Below are 27,220 nucleotides of genomic sequence, written 5' to 3' on the forward strand. Positions count from 1 at the left end.
GAAACAGAAAAGAAAACAGAATCTAATGGTATACAGATAATATTTTAAAATTGAGTAAGATAAAAATATGACCTCTTGCTGTTAGGATTTTGCTAGGAATTAACAAAACATACCATCTCATTATTGCGGTGCTGCTCTCTTCTCTACTGGGGACTAGGTTTCACCACCTGACTGTAGGCAAAGTGTCTCCCATCTTGAAAATAATTTCTCTGTTTTCAGCAGAAATTCCTCAGCAAGGGAGGCTCAACATGTCTTCAGCAGTGGTGATAAGACATTGTAAGCCCCCTTCTATGAGTAAGAGTTTATTAGTATTATTACCTGGGCAGGGAGCCTAAAGAATTTGAGCAATATCCTTTGTACAGTGCCAACTGAAGACAAGAAAATTGGGAGTAAGAGATCGGTCTTTCCAATGTAGACTCTATGTTCTGCTTAGGACTTCCAACCTGAGCTAAGGAAAGCGACATTGTTCTTGGACATGTGTGCCTCAGCTGCTCCAGTACCCCAGAAGTTTTGGGAGCATCAACCTGAAGTCTGACCTGTGCATATGTGATTTCCAGAGTCGGGCTTCTGTAGGAATCTCTCCTTGGCTTCAGTAAGCCATGTCCTTTGCTGTTAGTTGTGACCGCCAGGAGAGCAGTGAGGATGACCTTCTTCATCTATGCTAGCAACTGGAGAAGTCATACTGTGCTGTCTATTTATAGATCCAGTATCGTCAGAAAGTTTAATTAGAACAAGGTGGTTTGGCACCTTGCTACTTTTTCAACCATGAGCCAAATACCAGCGTGATTACTGCTAAAGGCTGACACTCAGAGAAAGTCCGCTGCAACCCTGAGTTGGCTGCAAATTTTGTTTTACAACCTACTGTAAAAAGGAATGAAGTTCACTGAGAAGGCTGAGAAGACTCACTTTTTGTTTTGAAAGTCTGAAAGAGGAACACTTTGAAATATTCTTCCTTCTGTGTCAAAAGCCTCAAATGAGAATAGTGCTCTTCCAGAAGAATGTGCTGGTGTCCCGTGCCCCCAGCCTAATACCTCACAGAATCATAGAATGGTTTGTGTTGGAAGGGACCTTAAAGATGATCTTGTTCCAATCCCCCTGCCGTGGGCAGAGACACCTTCCACTAGACCAGTGCTCAAAGCCCCATCCAACCTGGCCTTGCACACTTCCAGGGAGGGGAGGTGTTCCCTTTTCCTGGACTGTCACACACGTGCTTCGGAACGCACAGTACCAGGGCCGTAAAAATGATGATGGGCCTGCCTTTAATGATAAAATGGTTGTCTTCAGAGTGCTTTGGGACCTTCAGAAGTGGAAAGCTTGTTTGTCCATGAGTCGTAATAAAGCTACTCATAGATACCATGGTCATGTTTTATGCCATTAATTTATTACTAACTGTTGCATGCCAAAAAAGCTCTTCATACTGTGAAGAGCACAAAGACTGGTAAATTTCCTGCCTTAAGAAACTGGGAGTTTACAAAATATCATTAAATGTAGAGCTACAAATTGTGGCAGCATTGCATTGCACAAGGAAGGTAATTCCTGAGACCTTGCATGGAAACACTGTACAGCTGCAAAGCACAGATATAGGTGTAGTTCTAAGGGCTGAATGCCTAGTGCTGAGTTAAAAATGGCCTGCTTAAGAATGATGGAGTTTTTATTACTTCTTTCGTAAGTGGATTTAAGGCTTTGAATCTTAAGATCAAAGGGAAAAGAAACTCCTTGGAATTGCATTTGTTAATCTCCAATCAATTTTAAAGAGGATCCTGACTTCTTTTCTCCCTCTTTCCCTCTCTTCAGACCTCTAGCCAGACCGAACTGGAGAACTGGATCACTGCAATCCATTCAGCTTGTGCAACCGCGGTGGCAAGGCAGCATCACAAAGAGGACACCGTCAAGCTCCTGAAAACAGAGATAAAAAAGCTGGAGCAGAAGATTGATATGGATGAGAAGATGAAGAAAATGGGTGAAATGCAGCTGTCCTCGGTCACGGACTCCAAGAAGAAGAAGACCATACTGGATCAAGTAATCTTGCTCCCTTATGTGAAATAAACCCCTAGCAAATATTTCAGGCCTTCTTCAGATTAGCGGTGCCTCTATCTGCTCCCACTGTGCCGTGTGTGTGCGCGGCCAGAGTTCCCCGGAGCACGGCAGGAGAGCTGTGCCCTCTGCTCTGGTTGCACTGTTTCTCCAAATAACACGCACTGAGGTGCAGCATGGGCTGTCTTCTCCTGACCTCCGTGCAAGGGATTTGGTTAGCTGCTCAGGGGCTGAGTAAGGGCTTCAGGGCAGTGAAGAAGCTACCAGGCCACGGCAGCAGGATGCCTTAGGGAAGAGCTGGTTGCAGAGTGACAGGTGCTGCTGTTGCTCTTAAGACTGCAAGAGGCTGGTTCTTCTGCTGGCAGACGGGATGAAGAAGCCACCCCTGGTTTCTGCTTGTTTCAAGGGCCTGCCTTGCCCTCACAGCTGCAGCCGTGGCTGCCCTTCGGGACCGCTCCCTCTGACTTCAAGTGGGCAACGTAGCTGCGTTTTGGAAGCAGAGAGCCTAGAGCAGATGTCTCTCCCACTGCCGCAGCGGCACCTTATTTTAAGAAGCTAACATATGGCTTCTGCTTCGCTAGTTTGTAGCTCTTATAGCAGGGCTGCCAAAGGCGCCTGTAATGCAAACCATGGGGAGCAGCAGGGGCCCTAACGCGCTAAGCTGAAGAGATTTCGTACCCCCTAGAAGCTCGTGAGAAGGGGGGAGGGTGGGGCGAGATGCTCGCCTCTGTTGAAAGGGCTTCACTCAAAGGCTGTCAATCACAGTGAGAGGGCAGAACAGTCTCTCTCTTTATGTAACTGAGTTTTTCTAAAAGCTTTGAAACTGTTTTCTATCAGCAATTTGAATTATTTAAAGAAGTCCTTACATAGGCTGATTATAGCGCTCTTCCGCTGATAAGATTAATTATCCCCAGTGTACTACACTTTTTCAAGTATGATGAGCTCCGTTGATGCTTACAGCAACAGTGCTGCTGCGGCTGCTGATTCGGGGTGCTCTGTATGTGGAATTTGGTGGGGTTTGGTCTTCTCATTTCTCAGATCCCCTTGATGCATGAAAGAAGCCTCTTAAGGGACTGCTCGGAAGAGAATCCTGGAATACAAAGAAAATAAAAAATGGAATTTTAATCCTATTAATTAACTTTGTATGAAAGGAGCAGTTGTCCCAGGAGAAGACTTCTGCCATGAACATAAAAAAAGTTGTTTTCCATTTAATTAATTTTTTTTTTTATTATTTGTATCCTGTTTGGGTTTGGGAGGGTAGGGGAGAGTGGGAAAGCACGGGAATCATAGTTTCTTGAATGAGATCAGCATTGGTGAAAGGGGTGTGTTAGTGGGAACAGTAGAATTTTCGCGAGGTATTTAGCACTCTGTTCTTCCTCCTCTCCCCTTTTCTTCTCCTGTGTCTCACTCTTCAATCTTCACTGTACACAGATCTTTGTTTGGGAGCAAAATCTTGAACAGTTCCAGATGGACCTATTTCGGTACCGCTGTTACTTGGCTAGTCTCCAAGGAGGGGAGCTCCCAAACCCTAAAAGACTGCTTGCTTTTGCCAGCCGTCCAACGAAAGTTGCGATGGGCCGTCTTGGAATCTTTTCAGTCTCGTCGTTTCACGCACTGGTAAGTTTGAACAGAGGCCAGGGGTCATCTTTGCCAACATGCAGATCGTTTCACGTGTCCAGTGCAGAGACCACATCGACAAACAGCAGTCTCTGTGCCTGGGGGGTGAGCCTTTACCTTCGCGTGCAGAATATTCTGCTTCCTGAAAGGGCTGTGTGTCCCAGATACAGATTAAAAAGCAGACGCTTGCAAGCCATGGCCTTACGGAAGGGAAAAAAACATGTTTCTCTTGAACAAGTGATTTTGAATTTCCAGATCTGCACTATAAATGTGCTTTTTATAAACAGATCTTCCTGTTACAAGAGCAGGCTCATCTCTAATGTCCGTGTACATGGGCGTGATCCAAAAGTCCAGTGAAGTCAGTGGGGGTCTTTCCGAGGCCCTCAGCACGTGTTGGCTTAGACCTTCTTGGGCATGGCTTGCTTTCTGCCATATGGATGAATCTACTGACCAATTAGTCTAATATCCGGTCTCAACACCTGATGCTCCACAAGGGAAGGGAAATGTTCTGCTCTGCTGCTTATGGTGCGGCAAACAATGTTTAAAATGGTTGTTTAAATTTAAATAATGTAACAACCCAGCTCTTAAAAATACAGGGAAATGCATTGCAAAGTGGTGGTTTTTTAATGAATTTAAATCAAGTTCGTGTAGTTTCGGCTTGGACTCCTGGAGCTTCACAGAAATAGCTGAGTTCCACTGTTGTCTTGTAGATGTCAGCTGTACCCTTCAATTGAATCCAGAGCTGTAATTCAGTCAGGGGCGTTTTTATTCTTTTATATATGAAAAGATTAGCGTCATCATCCTGATAATTGCTGGGGATTTATGATTTTTTTTTTAAGTGGCGTACTGTAATTTGCGTTTATGCTTGTTTTTTTGCATCTAGCAAAGCACTGAGCGTTAGCCTGAAAAACAGTCTGCCTCTTCATGCTGGTGTCTCTTGAGAGCCAAGCAAAAAAAAAAGATGTTTTGAATATGTTGTGTTGGAAGAGACACGTGCTTTCTTCTCCTTTAAGCAAACTCTCGTGTCCTCCTTTGCCCTCACTAGCGTGGAGAGGGTGCAGTGAGTGTCAGACTGGAGCTGGGTGCTGCATGGTGATAGCATGGCATCTCTAGCTCTCCTGAAGATGTTCCTCTGTACATTAGCCAGAGGACATGTGAAGTCTCCCAGGTGCCTCTGCACAAACGTCCCGGTACAGCTAAGAAACGTCTCACAAGTCCAGGCTGTGGGAATGGAGACGCTTGCAGTAGTGTTTAAGTTCTCCTTTTTTTTGATTTATCTGCATTTCCCAAGGAGAATCACCATTACTCAGACAGTGATGGTTCCCTGGGTACACAAGCCAGCCTTGTATTTGTCCTATCTTTAGATGGGTTTTTGTATCTGCTGCAGCCAAACAACCAGTTTCTCAGCTCCGTAGCTTGGGGCACCACTCAGAGATCTGGGTGTTCCCGCTGGGGTTGCCAAACGACAGTCACATTTTGCTGGTTTCGGCTGTGGGAATCCAGTACAAAGGTGTTCCAGGAAGCGTACGGCCAAGTCGGCAGGGTGGGTCTGTCTGCCTGTCTGTCTAGCTTCGCCTGGCGCTCCCGTTCGTACCTGCCATCTCCTACCACTCCCTTTCTCGCAGGAGAGGAGCTCGCTCTCCTGAGGCCACCTCCACATGGGAAATCTGCTTAAACTTTGGCCTAAACACTTCACCTCTGACTAATGTCGCACGTATTTCTACCAGAGCTTCCTCATTTGGGAAATGCTCCCCAAATATTTGGTCTCAGTAAAGGCAAATATCTTTTTGCTCCCAAGGGGTTGCCACGGGCCTTTTTTCAAGTACCCAAGCAGTTAACACTGCTTTAATCCAAACGGTCATTTCAGCTCACTTTTTTCTTCCTGTGTTTTACTCACTCCTTGCTATCTTTAAGGAAGTGCAGGTTTTAAATACCTTGACCTATTTGCAAGCCTTTATCTGGCCTTGTAACAGTTATGAGTCAGTTCCAGGATGCCCAGAGTGCTTCCACAGGAAAGAGCAAAGAGAAAGACCGGGCTTTTTGGAAGCAGCTGATAAGTTTGGAAATCTCAGGTTTCGTGTGTCCGGCTTTGACACCTTGTTAGGAAAAAGAAAGAAAGAAGAAAAAAAAATACCCGACCCTTCACTGATGCTGAGGCTTTGCTCTGGGATGATTAGGCTGCTTCAAAATATCTCAGATTAAATGCCAAAAAATGGGAGGGGGGCAGGGGGTACTGTCCTGTTTAATATTTGAGGTTTGGTGTTGGAAGAGGTGAGTTAAATTGCAGTGAGAAGGAAGTAGCTTGGCAGCATCACCGTTGTCCCTGTTGTGAGTACACATTGTTGCCATAGTATTTGCTTTTTTTTTTTTTTGAACCAGATTCCACTGTTTGTTAGATTATGTAAGCCACAGTGCAGTGGGAAGCTGCAACCTTTGATTTTAAAACAATGTGGCATTGACAGGTGGCGGCTCGCACAGGGGAGTCCGGAGTGAGGAGAAGGACGCAGGCCATGTCCAGATCTGCCAGTAAACGGAGAAGCAGGTTTTCTTCTCTTTGGGGACTGGATACTACCTCGAAGAAAAAGCAAGGGAGGCCAAGCATTAATCAGGTAAGTGTGGGGGAGTTTGTGATACTGTTGTTTTTCAAGGCTTATTTGTTAGCGCGCAGAATGCAGCTCATGCAGAGTCACTTGCATCAAGCACTTACACATCCAACCTTAAACTTGCCTGTTTTATCTTTCACGGCGTACAGTCATCGCATTCCACATCCTGTTCAAAAATCAGTGACTGTAACTACAGGTAATACACAGCAGCTCCTGTTCAAACGAGGTTTGGAGTTCACACCTTCTTCAGCTAAATCAGTTGCATGTCTACTGTTGTTGCATTTCTGCTGCTTCTGGTTTTGTTGGAGGTACTTTCCCTGAACTCAGGAGTAGCAAAGCAGCAGTGTAAAACAGATACTACTTTGGAAGGAAAAGAAAAAGTGCAGACTTTTTGTTTCTTTAAATTAAAATTATGGGTTTGTAGAATACTTTAAATGTAGCTGAGTTTGGGGTAAATGTCGTAAAGTAACAAAAACCTTTGTATTTAGTAGGGACAGTCCCTGTTTTGTGTCAGATTTTTAAAAAAGCAAAAGCTAAAAACATTTCCACCCAGTCACTGCCCAGATCTTTCTCTACAAAACGTGTTTCAGTGTGGTAGGAAGGTGCTTCCCTGTTATTCTTTCCAAACATCCCTAATTATAGCTTTCAGTTTTTGAGAGCCATACCTCATCTAATTGCAGGAAACGTAGGCTTTGCTTTTCTTTCTCTTCTTTCACTTTTTGAGGGGAGAAAGGCTTGGGACATGTGTTGTTCTGTGCCCCGTGATTTCTTCTTCCTTCTGTTAAAGCAGCAGTGGGTGTTTGTTTTGTTCAGCAGAGGATAAATGCTGCAAAATTGTTTAGGGTGTTTTTAGTGAGACATTAAAAGTTCACCTAATATTTAGTAGCTGAGCAATAGCTTAGGGTCTTGCTGGGAAGCAGCAGATGCCTTTGTGAGCGCATTCCCAATTCTTTGCGCTGGTGCTGTGACATCCCTGTTGCTTTGTACTTATTTTCCCCAAATCAAGCGCAGTCTCTTGTCCTGGGCTAGGGTCCTGCCCATGCTGTGCTTTCAGACCTGTTTTTTTTTTTGTGAACTCACCCTTTTTTTTTTTCTTTCAGTGGAAATAAATGCATTCCTCATGCTTCCTCCCCCTGCCCCCACTCCTATCCCCCTCACTCCTCAGTAAATGCAGGCGTGAAAAGGGATTTTGTTCCAGGTTAAAGAAAAATCATACTTGAGAGAGTCAAAGAAAAAACAAAGTTTTGAGAAATTAGCAGAATGTCTAAATGTAGTGCGTGAACACATTTCCCCTGCTTGTGTGTAGTAGCATGCAAAGTATTGTGAAGCTGAAGCAGTAAACTGTAAATCCTGAAAGGGCAGTGACCTTCTCCCATCCTACACGGTCCGTGCTTCGTTCCAGGTACGGAATAGTTAACAGCCAAACCCACTGTCTTGATCATAAAGCTGTGCTGATATGGAGCTATAAAACGTAACTGCTCAGTTTTAATTACAAGCTTCTGGTGCAGTAACAACCCCGTTTGCCCGTCTGATGCAGTCCTGTGCTGATTTGGGGTAGATCCCATTCTGTCATTCCTCCTGCACGGATTCCTGTTGGTTTTGGCTCTCTGGCTCATGCTGGGTTGCCAGCTCTCGTTTCATTAGAGAAGGGTTGTGCTGATTTGTGGTGCTTGAATATTTGCTAAGTACTTTTTGGAAGCTGGTTTATTACAAAAACAGCCAGAAGTAGAGCCCTTCTGATTTCTGTGGCCTAGCAGAGGTGGAGAAGTGTTCATTTCCCCTGCTTTACAGGTGGGGAAACTGAGCACAAAAGGAGATAAAATTTGTCCAGCTCCGCCAAGTGAGTCAGTGACAGACCACTAAGCAGAACTGGCCTCTGATCTTTCAGCATGGTGACCCATGAGCAGCTTGTCTTTCTCCCTCCCTTCCCTTTTAACAAGCTGGTATTTTCCTTTTCTGTATTTGCAGATGGATGTTTTTATTTTTCAGTTTGATTTCCATGCTAGATATTAGATACACTGTTCTCCCCTTAGCCTGTGCAGCAGACAGCGTGGAGGTGTGTTTGTGTTTTAAAGCAGAGTCGGTCTGTTGTTCCTCAGGTGTTCGGTGAAGGAGTTGATTCAGTGAAGAAATCTCTCGAAGGGATCTTTGACGATACGGTCCCAGATGGCAAGGTAAAACACCAACTCTCCAGCTGCCTCCTTCCTCACCATTTGCAGACAGCCTAAATGCAGCATTGACTCTGGGACACGAGAGGGGATGCAGAGCCCCTGGCAGAGGAGAAGAACATCTGTGCGCTGTGGGGCTTGTCGCTGCTCTGGGAGGGTTTGAGCTGGTTGCCCACAGTCGAAAGGGTTCACTGCGTGTGGCACCCCGAGCATGGCTGGAGGTGCCAGACCCAGAGGGCTGTTTGCACTGTGCGCCAGGGAAGTGCCTGCCTACAGCAGCACCTGGACACCCTTCGTTCTGGAAAATGCCTCCTTGTGACGGCCATATGGGGTTTTCATAGTTCAGAGTTGGTGCACCTACAAAGCTCAGGGCTTTCTCTGTTTTGTTCTCAAGCGCTTCTCTGAGCTGCTGCATTTGCAGCCACAGTTACAACGGCTTTCTCTTTCCCCAGAGAAAGTCAGCTATAAAACAGCATTGAGACAGTGCGAAGAGGCACATTCTTCACGTAGCAAATAGGGGTTTAGCTGCGTGAGCCCACTTACAGCAAACAGGAATTCTGCAGCTCCGTCACATCCTGGGGATTTATAGCTTGGAGTGTAACTTGGATGTATAAAAGATAGTAAATTCAAAATAAGTGCTAAGATTTGCTATTTTGCCATTTCTAGGTGTGGGAACTGTGACATCTACGACAGTTTTGTTGGCCTGGGATTAGTTTACCCAGAAACAATAGTGCATTTCAGTTTTAATTTTAAATGTCTTTTTATCACTGTTGTTTTTTGTTGCATTCCTAGCATTCCCAATAGCCATAGGGTGAAATCCCAGGATCAGTGCATTGCACCGGTGTAGCTTTGTGGGTGGCATGGGAAGGCACACTTTGTACTGCTCAGGTAGAACAGCAAAGTTTTCCTGTCCAGACAAGCCTTCAATCCAGCCTTATGAATAAAATACCTTCTCTATAAGAGGGCTTTTTGATACAGTATATAATGTTCCTTACGCTTGTTATTGATGAAAAGGGAGATCGTATTTGTCTGGTAGAGTCATAATGGCTTTGTCTATTTAGAGGGAAAAAGAAGTGGCACTGAGCAGTGTCCATCAGCACAATCCCGACTGTGATATCTGGGTTCACGAGTATTTCACACCGTCTTGGTTCTGCCTGCCGAACAACCAGCCTGCTCTGACAGTCATCCGTCCCGGGGACACCACGCGAGACGTGCTGGAAATGATTTGCAAGGTAAAGGCCGCAAGCGTGCCCCGGAGTGGGGTGAAGCGTCTACAACCCTGAGCCCTTTCAGCTGAACCTCGTCATGAGTTTCTCATATACCAGTGCTCAGGCTGCACTGCGCTGGGGCGTCAGTTGTATGTTAGATGAAAAGCATGAATTATACCGCGTTTTCCATGCTAGTACCACACAAGAAAAGTTCCTGCAGCTGGAGCTAAGCCTGGCGTGGGCGTAGGGTGAGGAAGGCAGACTGGGCTTTGCCGTTTCCACTCTGGCCACTGTACGTGAGCCTCTGCAGCACCTCAGCACCCTGACTCTGCCGGTGCTGCCGCATCTCCCGCACCCACCCGCCCGCTCCCCCTCCACCGGAGGCCAAGCTGTGTGTGCGACCCTTCTCCACCCCCCTCTGCCCCCCAGCACCCTGGCCCCCAGCCTGCTGCCTTTCGCCAGGCGTCCCCGCAGCACGGCAGTGCAGGCACCCCGGCCTCACGCCCCTACCCCGGTCACCCCGCCTGTGCTGGGGGGGAAGGCAGGGGGAAAGGTGCCCGGGTCTGCTGTCTGCGTGGCAGGGTCAGGCTCCCCTGCGTAGGTGGCAAGAGGGGAGGGGAGGAAAGCTGCTGTCTGCGTTTGGGGGGCTGGTGGAAGAAAAACCACCTGGATTTCTTTGCGAATTGAAGTATCAGAGACATTTGGCCCTTAAAAAGAGGTACATCTCAGCAGGGAAGTGGAAAGCTTTGACAAATTAAGTACAAGCTTTCAGTTCTGGCAGCTACATAATGTATGTTTTCTGCTAACCGGCTGACTGCAAGCTAGACCCAACTTGTGACGTGTGCCATTCTGAAAAGTGAGTCCTCTTCTATACAACAACAACAGCAAAAGAAAGGAAAACACTTATTACTGCTAACTTTGGGGACTTTTAGAATATGTTGCATGTGCTTCCAAAGAGAGGGAAGATGAGAGAAAGGCATTTGTTTGCAATAATTATACGGGGTGCTCGTCTCTCTGCCAGGTGCACTGGTAAAGAATGCTGCAGCTTGTGAAAGCTCTGCGTTGTATTCAGGAAAAGATGACATTTTTGGAGGGAGTCATAATAGGGAAGCTGGATGACACATTATTAGTAATGATTTATTTTTAGGATTTATATTTTCCTTTGAGTCAGGGTGATTAACTCAGTGGGCCAAATCCTTATCTGGAGTAAATTGGCATAGCTCCGCTGGTTTCAGCAGGTGCCTGCTGAGAATCTGGTCTCTCACCGTGTGTTTGGTTGTTGTGGGTGGTGGTGTATAAAGAGAAGGAGGGGTGGGTGAGTGTTTGTTTTTTGAAGAGCTGTTATCTGTTTCTTTCCTTTCTGTAAGAGTTTTCAGTCTGGAAAACACTGATGGATGCCTTCTTTTCTGTAGCATTTAATAATCAATCTCTTTCTTCTGTCTCTTGCATTCAGCTCATTTTTTCCCCTTTAATATCTGATCCACATCATTTCACATCAGTTTGCCATCTGCCATCTGAGAACCAGTCAAGTTCTGGTATAGTAAACATTTCAAGATCTACATTTCATATAAACCTCTTCGTGTTTGTAGATGTGGTTAAATCTATCTGTGCTATTAAGCTGAGCTTGATTATTCTGTTGGAGAACATTAAGTGCACTCAAATCATTGTAGAAAATGTGTCCTTATACTAGCATTGCTGCTTGTTGTTATACAGCAAATTAGGTTTTGGAGGCTGCTTTGTGACACTTTCATGATTCGAGATTGGTGGGAGGAGAGTTTAAAGCATATTTTAAAGTGGTTTCTTGAAAATTTCTCCAAAGATTTAACTAATAACATCACTTGGAAGGCAGGGAAAGTCAGTGTATATACATTAAATTGTTTCCTGTGGATAATACTGATCAGTGTGAACGTATGTATACATATTACTAACATTTGCATAATGGTATAAATTAAAATTGAGTAGAAACATACACACTGTATACAGATTTAGGCAGAGCCGGTATAGAGAGAAGAACACAAAAAATCAAGCATAGAAGACTACATGGCATTTAGTCTTTTGACTGAACTGGATAAAAAGTGAGAAGCTAAAAAGGTTCTGGTTTCTCATGTTTTGCTTTTTTCAAGTAGACCTGCCTGAGGGGCAAGAAGCGGATTTCCCCTAGGTCTCTGGGTCTGTGCTCAAAGTCTCCAAGAAGTTACTTAAGCCAGATGCTCTGCGGGCTTACTTTGATTTTGAGCTGGTGTTTTTCTGCTGGAAAAGCTTGGGACACAGAAGTGCAAAGCCAGAGTAATACAGTGGGATGATTTCAGTGCCAATGAAGGTCTCCCCCACCAAACTGAAAGAATATGCCTTTTCTTGTAGATCCTAGCCCTCTGCTAAGGCAGGCAGCACTCGGGGGAATGATGAGCTCAGCGGTCTCAGATGGATCTCAAATCAGGCTGAATGGTCCTCTGGAGGTGCCTGTCCCTTGCTTTAAGCCAAAATAGATGAATAGCTTGGGTTGTGTGCCGACCCGCTACACCACAAGGAGCCTGTTGAATCGGATCACACCCCAGACTGTAAATTATTCTTCAAGAGCACGTCACTTAAGCTGTCGGGTTGTGCTTTAAATTGGGTTAGTGGCTTAATTTACTCCAGACACAGCCAGAGTTATTAGGAGAGAAATAAATAAACCGAGAAGGTTATTTGGACTGCTAAAAGGTATTTTGGGTGGTCTCGAAAGGATATTAATATCATTAAAGCTGCACTGTTTCTGCTCCCACCTCCCTGCATATGGATGCAGCTAGACCAGCAACCAAAAAAAAAAGAATTGTGAGTTAATGGTATGGCTTTTAGACCAGACTGGCTATGTCCACTTTAAGAGGACCTTTTCCTTTCACTTCAGTAGAAAATCGTGCCCCTATTTGGCAGTTTAATTAATGTAAAATTTCGAGGTAGACAAAGCCTTGCTGCAGCTATACAAATGTTAATTAACTAAATGGTGTGACTCCTGTGCTGCAGCATCACAGCTTTAATGGTGATGATTCCCGTATCCTTGGCTTGGATGGGACTGCAATGTAGTGGATGAATGGCATCCAATCTCTTGGAGTAAATGAGTGGGTCAAAATATCTGTGAGTTTTATCTGGTGACCTCTTTAGACGATGCTGTGCTCTGGCATAGTTCAGGGCTTCAGTGCAGCATTGGTCGTCTTGCGTTTGGCTCCCTCCTGCTCTCTAAAATGGCCAGCATGCACAATTTCCTCCTAAGCAGAGCTCCCTGCAAGACCGGTGTGAAGACAGACGTGCCAGCGGTCACCTCCACGCCTGACGCAGTGCCCGTATCAAAGCAGGCAGAAGCCCTGTCATTGACCGCCGGGATGGCAGATCAAGCTGTTGCCTGCGGGGAAGGTTGCTCCTCTCAGATGCTATCAGGGCGAGGCTGCAGAACGAAGGGGCGGTGACTCTGAACCAGCCGCTGTGTTGCTGAGGGGTGTCGGGGTGCCCCCATGCCCCGTGGGGAGCCCGGGGTGGCTGAGCATGGGCTCCCTGCCCCGCTGGTGTGGCTAAGGCAACTCCTGGCCTGCGCCCAATGGCTTCAGGTCTCAGACCCCATAAATTCATGTCCCTCTGCGACAGGCTGTGATTTCTGGTGGCCTGGGGCAGGCTGGAGAGCATCCCTTTGGGTGCCCTCTGCAAGGGGAGGACGTTCAGAGTCGCTGTTGGCTGTCTTTTCTGCTAGGATGGTTTTTCCACGCAGAATTTTTTCCCCACTGGCTTTGCTGTAAAAGGCTCAAACGTTTTCCAGACTTTCAGAGAGACTTCTCATGGACTTCTCCCTCCGGAGGTGGGGTGTGCAGTCTGTGGGTTTATGTCTCCTCTGTATGTTGGTGTTTAATTAGTGTGCAAGGTGCTCTTTAGTTTGTGTCTGGGAGCAGTAAACTGATCTGACCAGAAATTAATCTAGGAGTCCTATGTATCATTTCTGAACAATTAAAACCAATTCTGCTTCCCTCTAATTTCTGGGGTGTTTGTATGTGTGTGCAAGTAAGAAAAAAATAGTGAAAACAGTCAGTAAACAATGAGCAGAGCGACCAAAATGCTTATCAAAAAGAGAGAGAGGGCGAGGAGCTACATTCAGCTCTTTTTATTTTGGCCTTTGATAGATTTCACGTTCCTTAATTAATTGTCTAGCTATTTGCCCAGATTATGGAGGTTATCCCATTTCAGATACTCAATTTCGTATATGGATAATTTGGTCTTTGAATTGGATGTATTTGAACGTAGCACCATGTAGAGTGCAGCAATAGATCTATTTTTTTGCTTCTTATTGTTATCTTTTTTATTCATCGGCTAATCTGCGTTTTCAAAAATGTTCACTGTTCTCTGAGTATTTGCTGAAGGGTTTGCTAGGTCAGTGTGTGATCTTTTCCACAGGTCACTTGGTGTACGTTACTCATCGTCTGTGCTGTGTGATCAGTCAGCTGAGTCCCGGTGTATCATCATCTTGGCTTGAACTGGATAAGCAAGGCTTTAAAAAACATAATAAATAGGCAATAATGACATTCTTGCATGAATTTTCAGATGAGCCGTTGTTTTTAGTACAGCCTAGGAAACTTTGGTAATTTGCTTGTATGAATTGAAAAGGCCAATGTATAAAAGCATATAATAATGGGATTTCAGAAGTGACAGTGAGGAGAATTTACGTCCTGTATTTGTGAATCACTTCGGCATTTTTCATTAGCTTTAGTCAACAGTTTATGAACTTTGAAAGTAACTTCTGAATGACATCCTTTGTGTTTATCATAATTCTAATGTGTTTTGATTACACACTGCATTAACCCCTGCTTAAATGAAGCTTATTAAACGTGCTGAGAAAAGGTCTGTAACATCTCCCAGACCAAATGCCATATCCTTGGCTAATTATAACTAATTAATTAAAATGGTGTGACCTGTTTCCACTGGGATGTAATCTAGTATGCAACTCTTGGCTTCTTTTAGCCTTATAAAGCCAGTGTATACTGAGCTGTTTTGAATTTAGAGGACATACAGATTTTTTTTTGTATTGACCTTACTTGAAATGTACCGCAGCATACTTACTCACTAAATTATGAAGATGCTAAAAAACCCAAAATAAATAGGAAAAACTTTCCTGTTACATTTTTCTCTATTATGAGAACAGTTATTTTCCTCCTTGCAACTTTAAATGCCCTTTGTGTACAAAGGTATGCTCCGAGTCTTCTGCTGTGATAGTGGTTGCGTATTTCTGCAGCAGCAGGGGATGGAGCAGAACTGCCAGATAAGCAGAACCAAAGAGACTGCTCAGAATGCTAGCACTGCCCTTAACATCCTGGTCAGTGGTTAAATGGACGCTTATTCCTGTGGAAGAGGAGGAGGTTCAGGGTCTTCTTCAGGTTAGGAGGTCATGGGCCTCTTGTGAAAGATGGTGCTGGGGCATTTTTCTTCCTATGAGTGCCAGGCTGTTCTCTAAGTATAGCTGATGTGAGCCATTGCTTTTTTCTTCTAAAGCCTCTTCTCTGTTTCTTGCAGACACACCAGCTGGATCACTCTGCTCACTACCTGCGGCTTAAATTCCTGATTGAAAACCAGATTCAATTTTACGTACCAAAGCCAGAAGAGGATATCTATGAACTGGTAATGCTACCTACTGAGCAAAATTAAATGACACTTGGTAGGACACTATTAATTAGTCTTTATCTGACCTACGTAATATGCAGAGTTATGCTTTTTAACTTGCAATTATAGTGCTTTGCAGACCATTGCAAATTGGCCTACAGTAAAGTAATCTCTGCAAACATTTCATCCTGAGGAGAGAGTTGGTGTTTAGCTTATGTTTGTGCATGCGTGTACCTGTGTGGAAGAGAGAGAGGAGGAACAGCCCCAGGTAATGTGTGAAAGTCAGTGTAATATACATTTAAGCTTAACTTCTCTCAAGGTTGCCTTTTCTTGTTGTTCGTATTGTCCTGGGTAGTTTTAAAGACATTGTTTTGAGGCCTAAGTATTTCTTGTTCGGATCACTTTATCTGATTTTTAAAGAGAGGAGAAATACACAAGTAGTTGTGTTTTTTTGGTTTGTTGGTTAGTTGGTTTTGGGTTTTTTTCCTAAATGAGAAGGTAAACATTGAGGTTAAAAAGCTTGGGAGTTACGTGTGAGAATATACTTTCCTAATTGCTTCAGTTAGATGTTTTCATATCATTCATCTCAAAAGCAGACTTCAAAGGAATTTTGAAATGAGAGCTTAAAAAAAAGACCAAACAGAATTAGTGTTGTGCTTTAAATCTATGATTTTACACATGCATGCTGTAAAGCTTTTTAAAGTCCTTTTCATTAGTGGCTGTTTTATTTATAAAAAGTAAAACTTTACCAGTTATGGATGCTTTTGTTCATTCAGAAAAGAAGTTCTGGGATTTGCTATTAACACTGTCAACAACAAAAAAGAGTGAGAAAGTGCTAGTGGAGTACTAAGACTGGGAAGTGAAATATAATTGGGAAAAATTAAGACTCAGAGGAGACAGACTTTAGCTTTCATTGCCTGGCAGGACTTTGGTGACTTGTCTTAAGTTGAAAGGATGTAGGATTGACGTCAGTCAATCAGTTATTGTTTATTCTGAAAAATGAAATTACACCAAAACTCTACAGTCAGTGGAACTATGTACATGCTGAAAGATTAGAATATTAGGTAGGTGCTGCAGGGTTATATCTAACGTAGTAACATTAAAACAACACACATTTGTGCGTTTGCTTATGTGTGCTTGTTTCGTGAGACAATGGAGTTACTTTACTGATGTGTTTAATTAAAAGATTCTGGTGCAGTATGATAGAACTAGTGACTCTATTTTTGTAGTCCCCTGAATAGCTGTTGATAATGTTGTCTAATGTTGATGTCAACTTGCTAGAGGTATCTTCCATCTACTAAAATGTATTTGCAGACATGCACGGCTGCAGAAAGGGTAAACATAATTTCCTAGGATGATATTCCTTTTTCTTGCAGGATACATCAGATGTATTTAAATAAGAGATGGAGATTAAATATCCATATTCCATTCCTCTCCAAAACATTAATGGTGACACTTTGTGCTCTGACAGTCTTTCAAAAATTCAGCAGCTCAGTTTATTGTGTGTTGAAAGTGTTACTAAGGGCTCAGGGGAGAGTATTTAGTATTAGGTGCTGTACCAAGCAGTTAGACTTTTATGTAAACTAAGTGTTGGAGTGTTTCGGATGAAGCTTGACATGCCAGACTTTTTGCTTTGGGTAAGATGGCACTTGTAGGTGGAAGCAGGAGACCAGGGGCCTCCTGGAAAATCTTGCAGGTTGGACGAGGCTGGGGTGAAGGCACTGGGGCTGCTGGAGAAGGTGCTGGGACAAGACCAAAAGTGGTAGAGGAAAAAAGGGCAAGGAAGGGAAAATCTTGAGAAAATAATAACAACGACAACAACAATATCCCAAAGCTGCTATGAGAAACACTGTGAGGGACTGGAGTGGCTCAAAGGGGCAACGCTACTGCTGTCAGGAAGCAGTCCTGTCCCCGGGCACTCCCTGGTGCCCAGCAAACTCCCCAGGACTCTCCTGGTACTGGTATCAAACCTCTCTGTGCAGAGCCCCAGGCCCTGCGCCGGGTCCGGAGAGGGAGCTTCCCCATGAGCCTGCGGTGCCCGGGATGCCGGCAGCTTCATGACACAAGCTGCTGTCGCCCAGATGTGCTGCCCGCCTTTGGTGTTGGGGCAGCGGGTCCCCGGGGCACAGAAATGTAAGCGGCACCCCAGGGCTGCTGTCGGACGGGCTCTCTGGTTTGGGCAGCTCAGCCGCGGTCTGTGCGTCCCAGTTGTTTGCCTCCCGTTCAACGGAGGTTCTCGCTTGGAAGGGCGCTGTGGGATGCAGGCAGCGCGTTGGCTCCCGGACCCCTGCGGGAGCGTGTCAGCCGCCCTCCTTGGTTCTGCTCCTGCATGCCCAGTTGAGATGATTGCGGGGATCAGACTCAAGTTTTGTTCTGAAAATATGGCGGTTTTCGCTCCTTTTTTTCATTCTCTTTTTAAAACTCTTGATGAGATTTTTGTAAATGTCATTTGACTCTCTTTCAGGTTCTGAGTAATATGTTCCTATATTTGAAAACTGCATTTTAAAAATACTGCTAGCATGTCATCGTTATTTACTTTTACATTTTATTTCACTATATACAGTCATTTAAATGGATATATAACTGTTCTGTAATACCTAATATTTGCAATTAAACAGAGGTGTAGGCGCTGATATAAGCAGGAGATAAAAATAGATTTCTGTTAAAGAAACCCTTTACTAAGAGTTATTCTTCTTTTCTAAAGAAATGGTTTAAATACTTCAGTCCAAACACTGATGCCACTTCATTTCAAAATGTTGATTATTGTGAATTGCTTTTTTACACACTCGTACCAGCATATAAACAAAATTAGTATTTACCTGTGGGCTCTTAGTCACCTGTGGCTATGATTTTTTCCAAAGACAAAAGGATGGTTTGTTACTTCAGCGCTAGTCTGTGCTGTGGAAAATCCAGCGTCAAACCTGTGCCGAGCCAGAGGTCTGCAGAGTGTCAGGGCTGTCTGACAAGGAGTTAGTCAGGGCTGACTCCCAAAGATGTCAGCTCGGAGCCTCTAGATACCTGGTCTGGGTGACTTTGTCTGGAAAAGCGGGATTTCCCTGCCTCAGGTGGGGTGACAGGCCCTTTGTTCAGAGCTCAGGGCAGAACCTGGCTGCACTAGTGAGCCAGGCAAGGCAAGAGAACGCAAGCAATTTGAAAGCACAAAATGTGTGAGCTGTGGTGGAGGGGTGTAGCCCTGCTGAGGTGTTGCTTGGCTCCTGAAAGGCGGAGTGAATTACACCTGCCCGCGTAGGCTTCTGGGTTGTTACCTCGGTGTGAATTTGTGCTGGTCTCCCAGGAAGGATGTTAATGACCATTTCAAAGACCTGGGGGCTCTTCTCGGTACAAACAAGCATAAATGTGTTAAAGATGAAATTTCATGTTAAGAAAGAGCTGCGTGTCAGATCTGATGGTCTTCTAACAGTTAAGAAACACATTTAAGAAACAAAATCCCTGCTTGTGATTTTAATGCTGTTGAATAATTGAATTCCTGCAGTGTCTTAATCAAAATAATATAAAAATGTTAAATGATGACTATCCATAAAATACAAAAACAGGAACAGAAGCTCTGTTTCTTGTGCACTCAAAGTGGTATTGACCGAGTGATATAGATGTATCCTTGCTTTTATGTTGGCAGCAGTAAAACACTGCTGCCTCCTCTTTAACTGTGTTCTAACAGTAAAGAGTAGTGACACTACTAATACATCTCACACATGTGGAGAAAAACTGATAAATAGTGACCACAGTCCTTTTCTTGCACCTGTAATTTAAAAAAAAAATGTTCAAAATGATTACAGTTGATGTGTCCTCCCCTGGTAACGTATTTTTATGTTGTTTTTTTTTTTATTCAGCTGTACAAAGAAATAGAAATCTGTCAGAAAATTACACAACACATTCAAATAGAGAAGTCTGATGCATCCTCTGATATTTATGGTGAGTTTCTCTCCTTGATTTGTTTTTACTTTTCTACCAAGTCAGTTCTAGTATGCGCAGGTTCTTGCTTGCTATTCAGCAACATATCTGACAGGCCTGTTGAGCACGATAAGAAAAGCACATCTGATTCCTGTGCCGTCCCCCAGAAAGCTCGCTCCCCTGCCCTGAAGCAGGACGGTTTTATCTGTAGTGCACCAAACACTGTGTTTCGTGGTGCTCGAGCTATAGGATGTGCAGCTCGTTGATGAGACCTACGGTGGCAGAAAGGACAAATGTTCTCTTGTTCTTGTAGTTTCTCAGAACACCACCTACAGAGGTTGTGCAACTGAGCGCCGGCGGAAAACAGCATCCTGTGTCAGTTGTCACATCTCACGTGAACGCCTGCATCGGGGCGGTCAGGGCGGCCCTGCCGAGGGACTCGGGAGCGGGCTGCCACTGAGGCTTGCTGCTGCTAGCAGGCTCTCCCACTCCTCACCCCTTCGCCTGAGCGGGATGGCCGGGAGCATCGCTGTGGGTGGGAAGCGTCTCTGGGCCTACGGCCGGGCAGCTGTCCAGGAAGGGTTGCTCGGCCCCTTTCCCCGCCTGCCCTGGGCACGCAAGGTGGGTCCCTGTCTCGCCCCAACCTTCCTGAGGCTGGTGGAGCCTGGCCCTCGGGGATGCCCCATGGACTCCTGGAGCCAGAATCTGACACTTCATACAGATCCGTGTATAAAACACAAGACAGAGGGAGTCCTCCCTGTGTAATTTCAGCAAAATCTCTGATCTTTACCTGGGAATGGTTGTATTTCTTAGCTTTCAAGTGTTTCAAATTACAGGACTCCAGCCTGGTGAGTTTGCCCTTTGGTCTGGCAATTACAATTCTATAGAGTATTTTAAAGTTATTTGTGCAACCTACCCTGCGGGAAGCCAATCTGCATCTTTTTACTGTTTATCTAAATATTCTGTTTTAATGACTAGAATAATTCTGAATCCCCAAACTGCTTAATATACAGCTGCAGGCCATCTGAATATTGAGCTCTGCTACAAAGCAGTGCTACTGACGGCAGTTTGAATATTGAAGGCCTGAGAGAGAAATATTAACTAGCACAGCCATGGCCCTACGTTCGATAATAATGCTGTGCCTGCAAGCACTGCAAGAACTAGGGGTATCGTGGCATTTTCTGTTGATTTCTTTTTCTTCTTTTTTTTAAAATGATGTGTGGGAAAGACCGTGAAATGCACTGTCATGTCCTGTGAAATGAGATCAGCTGTGTGAGACGTGGGGCGTATCTGTTCAGTGGCTCCGACCCTGCCGGGAGTGAACGCTAAATGCACCCCAAAAAAGCTGACTTTGCTCTCGTTGAAAGAAAACAGCAAAACTTACTTGGACTCTAAATGGCAGCAGAACTTCTGTAGTGTGTGTGCCTCATAGAAACAGTACTATGTGTTCATACGGTGGCAAGTGTGTGATGAAATACGTGTGTGCGGGGGAGCAGAAGTGGAGTGTTGATCCTATCTTGGTGCTGGCGGAGGCTAGGGTTCCTCCAGAGATCCTTTCCCATCCTGTATGTTAGGTACATTTGAGTTTTTAGTTCTTTTAGCCTCTTTAGAGGATTAGCTTTGCCAATACATATTTTCACAATCCAGAGAGAAAGCTACAGCACATTCACAAGCTATGGCAACACCAAGATGAGAGCTTTAAAATTTTGGCATAGAATCTTTTTAGCAGGGTTGCTTAAGGGGTTCTTGCTACTGGATTTGTTTTGAAAAAAGCTAAATCAAAAACGTGACCGCACAGTCTCTAAGCATCTAGGCACCTGCCTAAGCCTATGTGTGAGCGGGGCTGCCTTTGAGGTTGGTTCTCTGTCAGGTGGGCAGCTCTGAGGCTCAGCCCCGTACAGGCACTGCAGCAAGTGCTGGGAAACGGGGTCGGGAGCCAGTGCTGAAACTGAATGTCTTGAGAGCTAAGGGACTGGTTATTCTGATCATCACTTGTTTTTTATGTGCAGCTTTGTTCAGGCCTCATGCTTCTTGCCCATTTTAAAAACATCTGTCTGAACTTGCTGTGCCTTGGTTCCTCCAGAAGAACTGGAAAAGTCTTACGAGATTATGAAAATCGTTAGTGACATTACCTGTTGCTGTTGCTGTTATTCCAGCTATAGCAATAATAATACTTGTAAATCATTTGTAAAGAATTTTCAAGATACTTCACAAGCAGCCATTCGTTAATCCCGACAATGTAGGCTTAGTGCAGTTATCTCCATTTAACAGACGTGATATCAAAGGTAGGGAGGTGGAACGCTCTCACTAAGGGTGCAGTTAGACAGGCCAGTTCAGCTCACTGGCCTGGCAGAAAGGTTAGACAGTAAAAGAAGTGAATGGCTGTCTGCTGGCCTTGCAAGCTGTTTTGGATCAGCGAAGAGATCCTGGTGCTGGGGTTAGCAGGCCTTTGGGCAGCTTCGCCGTTGTGCCTGAGCACACCATGAGTTCAAGTGACAGAAAGGGGACAGAGCGAAGCATTTCAGGGAAAGCTCCCCCAGGAACATTTCGTAGTGTTTCTACTCCCACCAACACACCTGTGGTAAGAGGCACTCCCGGGGCATTTGGCCAGCGTGTCGGACCTTGCCAGCGTTAGATCTGTCAACGTGATGCTGTTGCTGATGCCTGGGCACATATGTCCTTGCCTCTTTCGCTGGTACCAGGCTGCTTGCAAAGGTTGTGTGGGCAGGAATCAGGGCGCACCAGCAGCAAGAACCCATTGCTTCCAGCTCCCGTGTGTACCGGGAACATACTGGTATTTTTGTTAGCAGCTGTCTCTCTCAGGGGGTCGAGGTAATTTTCTGGAGGCGGATTTGTTCAGGTGTTGTGCTGGGTCGATGAGGCCGTGTGCAGACTTTTGTTCTCCTGTCATCAAAACTTTGCAGTGAAGAAGAGGTGCTGTCTGGGTCACCACCCATCTCTTCACACCTGTGTTTCAGAGTCCATGCACAGTTTGATAATAATCTTTTTGGCAGTGATGCCGGCTTATGCAATCGCTGTCGCTTCCACCCACTCCTGCCCTTCCTCTCCTGCAGTGCTAGTACACGTGTTTGTGAGAGGCACCTGCAGAATTCAGCCAGATGGAAACTGTACGTTCGTACTATACATGCGTATACACAAACTTACATATGCACAGACACTTGGCTGAGGTATTTCTCATCTGGATGAGTTCCCTGCTCTGCTTTGCTGCGCGGCAGTGAAAGCACTGGCACCAGCACTGCAGTGGGACAGCTATGCTGCTTCAAATTGTTTACGAGATCCAGCCACTGTCGCAACTGCAGAAATAAAAGAGTTTGTCCATGCCTGGGGTATGGTCACATACCCTGTCTGCAGAGGGGTTAAGTGTATCTGTGAGAGGACCATTGCAAAGCTGTTGCAGTTGTCCATCTCTCATCTCTTAAAGCTGATGACAACACATGTAATTGCTCCTCACACCGGTTCTGCCAGTAATGACTGCTCAAGATTTATGGTTGGGTGTTTTTTTTTTGGCTGAAAGATGAATTAAAAAGCAACTACACATGCACTTAGCCCTGATAGAATGGAGGAGGCAGAGGTCTTCTCATGGAGGAGAATGGGAGCTTGGGACTGCTTGGGCATGCTAATCTCTTCGCAGTTAGCCACAGCAAGAACTGGAGATGCAACTCAGCCTTGTTTTAACTGTATGGTAGCTGTTTGGTTGCATTTCAGTTGCAAGAGGGTGATGGTATTACCAACTGATAATTTGTGCTGACTCAAACTGCAGTCTTGGGCATGCTCCACTGGTCTTCTGGTTAAGGGTTTTCCAGGTAGGCTTTGTGGTGATGACAACCAATAACTTCTGTATTTTACAGCTGCTCTTTTGTTTAGTCAAGAGTTTTTCTCTCTGCCAAAGTTGGTGTGTTGAGTGAGCTTCACAAATTCCATTTTGTTCAAGCTGAGGAGCTCACATATAGATTCCAAGTAGCTCAGTAAGTCATGAAGGGCCATATGCTCCTCGCTTCTAGGCTGCCACGTTCTTCCCCCTCCTTTCTTTTTTTTTTTTAAATGTTGGGTGAAAAAACAACTTCCCATCCATAAGCATCAACTTGAAGGGAGTCCTAAAGTCAGAATAGGCTCCCAGCACATCTGCTTCCTCTTGGCTGGTGGCTGATTCCATTTCAAGCAAGCGTCTCCCTCCAGAGGTTTACAAGTGTTTTTCTAGTCAGAAGAGGAGAGAGCAAATGGTTGCCCACACCCATTTAGGGAGTAATGAAGTTTCAGAAAGGCAAATGTTCTGCTTTAGATAACTCTCAACAGTAAATAAACAAACCGTATTTAACTAACCACATTGTATTTCCTTTACACATTGTTATCTTACACAGTGTCAAACACAAATGGCAGGAAAATGACCAAAACCAAACATCATGGTACCATTTGCGCTGTTTAAACTAAGGCTGTGTCAGTACTTCCATTATAAGGCTGTTCTGCGGGTCTCTAACGTAGCCATGAAATGTGCACTGAGCTGAGACTTGGCAAGTAACAGGTCATGCCAGGAGCAGCTGAGAAAAGAAAGGGGAAAAGGGAAAGAGGCATTTTTACACACTTGTCCAGTCCAGGAATTTCTAAAAGTAACAGCTGGCATTCTGCTTTAGCAGGAGCTGTAATGCCTTGTCTGCGCTCAGGGTGGCATGTCAGCCGTAGCGCTCCGTTCCCTCGCTGTTGTCGGTTTGGGTCACAAACCACAGCTCTGTGCAGCTTTTGTCCGCAGACAGCAAAACTTCGTGAGGTGACCTTTTGTAGCAAGAGAATTGGAAGTCTGTTCCAATGTTTTGCAGCTGTGGTATCCTCAAATAAAGCTGTAGATGTTTTACATATTAACTCAGAAATTTAGTTCAGGTTTTTGTTAAAGCCACTTTCACGTTTTAACTTCCCCTTTGCATTTGTAAAGGTTTATGGGAAAGGAGAAGGGAGGAATTCTGACTGCTTGCCACAAGGACAGCACAGCTTTACCTGTACTGCATGCAGTTGTTAGGACATGCTGGAAGTGGTTGGCTTTTTCTAACCATCTCACTGGATATCTCCCTAGGTTTCTCCCTGTCCTCTGTGGAAGAAGAAGGGATTCGTCGGCTGTATGTGAACGGCGTAAAAGAGACAGGCCTAGCTTTCAAGAAAGGTAAAAGACTTTTCAAAATGTTTTTGTTGTTGTTTATTTAATCCTGGTATAGACCATGAGCTTGTTGGGATGGGAGTTTTATCAACACACCAAACCAGAGTCCCAGTTCAAAAGAGATCATGGTCTTTTGGGAAGAACCTGAGGTACTGAATGCATGGCTGTTCTGCACTTGGGATCAACTGTGCTGTAGAGTCAACCTCTCTTAATTTTGAGTTGCTGTGTATGCAGCAGGGTCAGAATATCCCTTGCTGCTAGGAAGAGCAGGGGCCCTCTCAAGTCAGTCACTGCAAGATAAACTGGTACAGCAGAAGTCATCGTAGTGCTCTCTGTGGCTGGGATTATTGCCTCTAGTTTTACTTCTAGCCTCTAGCCTTTGCAGGAAGCATGACAGCACTTGGACCAGAAACCGGCAGAGATAACCAGGCTGCCAGGCTCGTCCCAGGGCAGAGCAGGGTACGGTTTAACTTCAGCTTACCCAAGCTGAGGTCAACCCGGACACTGCTGTGCCCTTGCTGCTTTTCCCATTCATCTCCCTTTCCAATGTGCTGGCACTGCTGCTCGTGCATTCATGGGACGGGCTGGTTGGGGAGGAGGGCAGCTGAAACCTAAACAGATTTTAAAGAATAACGAGGAGAGCCTGAAGAATGAGAAGACTCTCATCTCTTCATAACCCATCAGTGTATGCAGAGTCTTCAAGAACACCTTCAGAGTTTTCTTGGTGAGTGTTTACACGGTCTTCCAGAGCTTATTCAATAGTTAGCTGTTGTCGGAAGCAATGGGGGCTGGTCTCCCCCAGGCTGCTCCAGCCCTTTGCCTTGTACTGACTCTGGCACTCTGCTGAGACGATTCAGCTCACCATCGTGACAGAAAACTGCTGTGGCAGAAGTGCGTGGCTGGTTTTCTGACCCGCTAGGAAATGGAGTTGGCTTGTATTGCAGCGAAGCGAGTAGCAGAGGTGGCACAGTGGAGGGACAGGGCTGTGCAGACAGAAACTGGGAAGGAAGAAGCAGTGGGCAGGGGAGGGGGAGCAGTTTTGGCTGCAGGGTGCCTGGAGTTTCACTCAGCTGTAACCTCTAACCCAAACTTAAGAAAACCCTGTAGGTAGTTCTGGGGGCTGCTGCTTATGTCTATTGAGGTTGAAAAGACCATCTTTCTCTCCTCACCCGACCTCAGCCCCGTACGATTCCCTGGCTGACAGGATGGGGATTCTACCAGAAGCCCTGAGTGAGGGCTGGGGGGCGGCTCTCTGCCAGTCTGCCACAGGGAAATAAAACCCTGTGGGTTTCCTGTGGGTACCAAAGAGAATGTGGGGACGGGGACGGGGAGGGAGGAGGGTTCACCAGGGCTTTCTCTTATTTTGCTTTTAGAAAATGTTTGAGCGGCAATTTAAATTGATGCATGAACACAGACTGCCTCCTGTGGGGCTGAAATGCTAAAACACACTTTCAGTGATAAATTGCTCTTCATAATTGATATAAAAAGCCACTTCTGTAGGAACAGTATTTGGAAGGATATTACGACAAGATACCCATAGTTAGCAGAAAGCTGGGGGGAAAACTTGCTCTTCTTCGCATTGTTTACATTCATGTTTTCATTTGGCTGCACTTACTGTAGCAAGTCTAACCAGAAGAGATACAATATTTAATTTTCAATCTTTTCTCCAATTAGAAAGCTTAAATTTTATTTTCTCCTAGTAATTTTATGATTTATCTTTTTTTTTCTGTTGGTCTGCATTAGCTAGACCATTGTTGGAATTTGAGGTGCTTTATCATACTGAGATTGACATGATGCTTTATCCCAAATGATTCAAAACAAGGATTACAAAGAGTAAATGAAGCCCCAGATACGATGTTTGTGGTTGCAGGCATATTAATGTGCTACTATTATGACATGGCATCACTGAGTAGAATAAATGAAATAATGCAAAATGCTTGACTTGCTTTGTTTTGTCCTTGTTTCAAATATGATTTTATGGTCCATTTACTTTGTAGCTGTTCTATCTAGTTCATTTTATTCTCTCCGAAACTGCATGCCACGCTGCAGTTTCTGGGCACAATTACGTACGTTTAAAAAGATCTCAATTTTCCTAAAGAAGACTCAGGCTCTTTAGCCTCCTCCCTTGCACGTTTCTTTCTTGAAAGCGGGTGGGTAACCTGTTTTCTGGAAGATGCAGCTGAGCTCTGCGTGCAGCTCAGGCTCATCGAGTGAGGCGTTTCATCCGGGCTTAAGGGTGGTGAGACTTTTCCTCTGCATGATTGTCCAGACAGAGGACTGCACGGCACAAGGGCAGGTCACCCCCATGGAGGGAGCAGCTCTTTTGACCCTGTAAATTCCAGCTTTCGTCCCTGTGAATGCCAGGACGGTGGCTCAGATGCCATGGTGGCCCTCCTTGTGGGTTGGTGCCCGCTGCAGAGCGTGCTTTTCCAGCGGCTGTGCCCAGCGGGCTGCCGGAGGGATGCTTGCAGAGGACTGCTGGTGTCACCCTCAAGCAGAGAAAAAGCCCCCGACAACCGGGGCTGCTGGCACCGGTGTGCCCTGGCCCTGAAGGTTATTTGTGACTGAATCCTGGTCCAGCTTGCTGTTGTCAGTCGGTGAGCAGGCCCGGCTGGCTGCGGGCCCCCCTTCAGTCAGGCTTCCTGCGGCTCCTCGGAGGGCTGCACGTTGTCTGTCGGCATCGCTGCGTTGCCCGTGAAGTGAGCAGGAGTCAGCTGTCTCCTCTGTAGATCCCCTTTTCCCTTGTGTGCTGGTGCTATAAATAGCTTCTGAAATCAGATTTAAGAAAAAACATGACTAATTTACCAAGTGCTAAAATTTGCCTTTTGAAGATCTGTCTGCTAGGACGTGATGGAGACAGGGCCAGAGAGGAGGCGATCTGAAGCCCTACACTGTATGCCCTGG

At 45.3% G+C, this 27,220-nt stretch overlaps 1 protein-coding gene across 11 annotated transcripts in view; it reads left to right on the forward strand.

The window, feature by feature from the left end:
• Nucleotides 1-27,220, forward strand: part of TIAM1 (TIAM Rac1 associated GEF 1) — a 193,666-nt gene that overhangs the window by 130,010 nt on the left and 36,436 nt on the right. For all 11 annotated transcript variants that reach the window (XM_075433087.1, XM_075433062.1, XM_075433071.1 and 8 more), the window contains 8 exons: nt 1,795-2,019; nt 3,466-3,651; nt 6,114-6,260; nt 8,354-8,428; nt 9,484-9,654; nt 15,157-15,261; nt 19,092-19,173; nt 24,236-24,322. In XM_075433087.1, the coding sequence (XP_075289202.1) occupies nt 1,795-2,019; nt 3,466-3,651; nt 6,114-6,260; nt 8,354-8,428; nt 9,484-9,654; nt 15,157-15,261; nt 19,092-19,173; nt 24,236-24,322 (1,078 nt within the window). The remainder of the gene's footprint in view (nt 1-1,794; nt 2,020-3,465; nt 3,652-6,113; nt 6,261-8,353; nt 8,429-9,483; nt 9,655-15,156; nt 15,262-19,091; nt 19,174-24,235; nt 24,323-27,220) is intronic.

This window comes from Opisthocomus hoazin, chromosome 1 (assembly GCF_030867145.1).
Source record: "Opisthocomus hoazin isolate bOpiHoa1 chromosome 1, bOpiHoa1.hap1, whole genome shotgun sequence".
NCBI classification, from domain to species: domain Eukaryota; kingdom Metazoa; phylum Chordata; class Aves; order Opisthocomiformes; family Opisthocomidae; genus Opisthocomus; species Opisthocomus hoazin.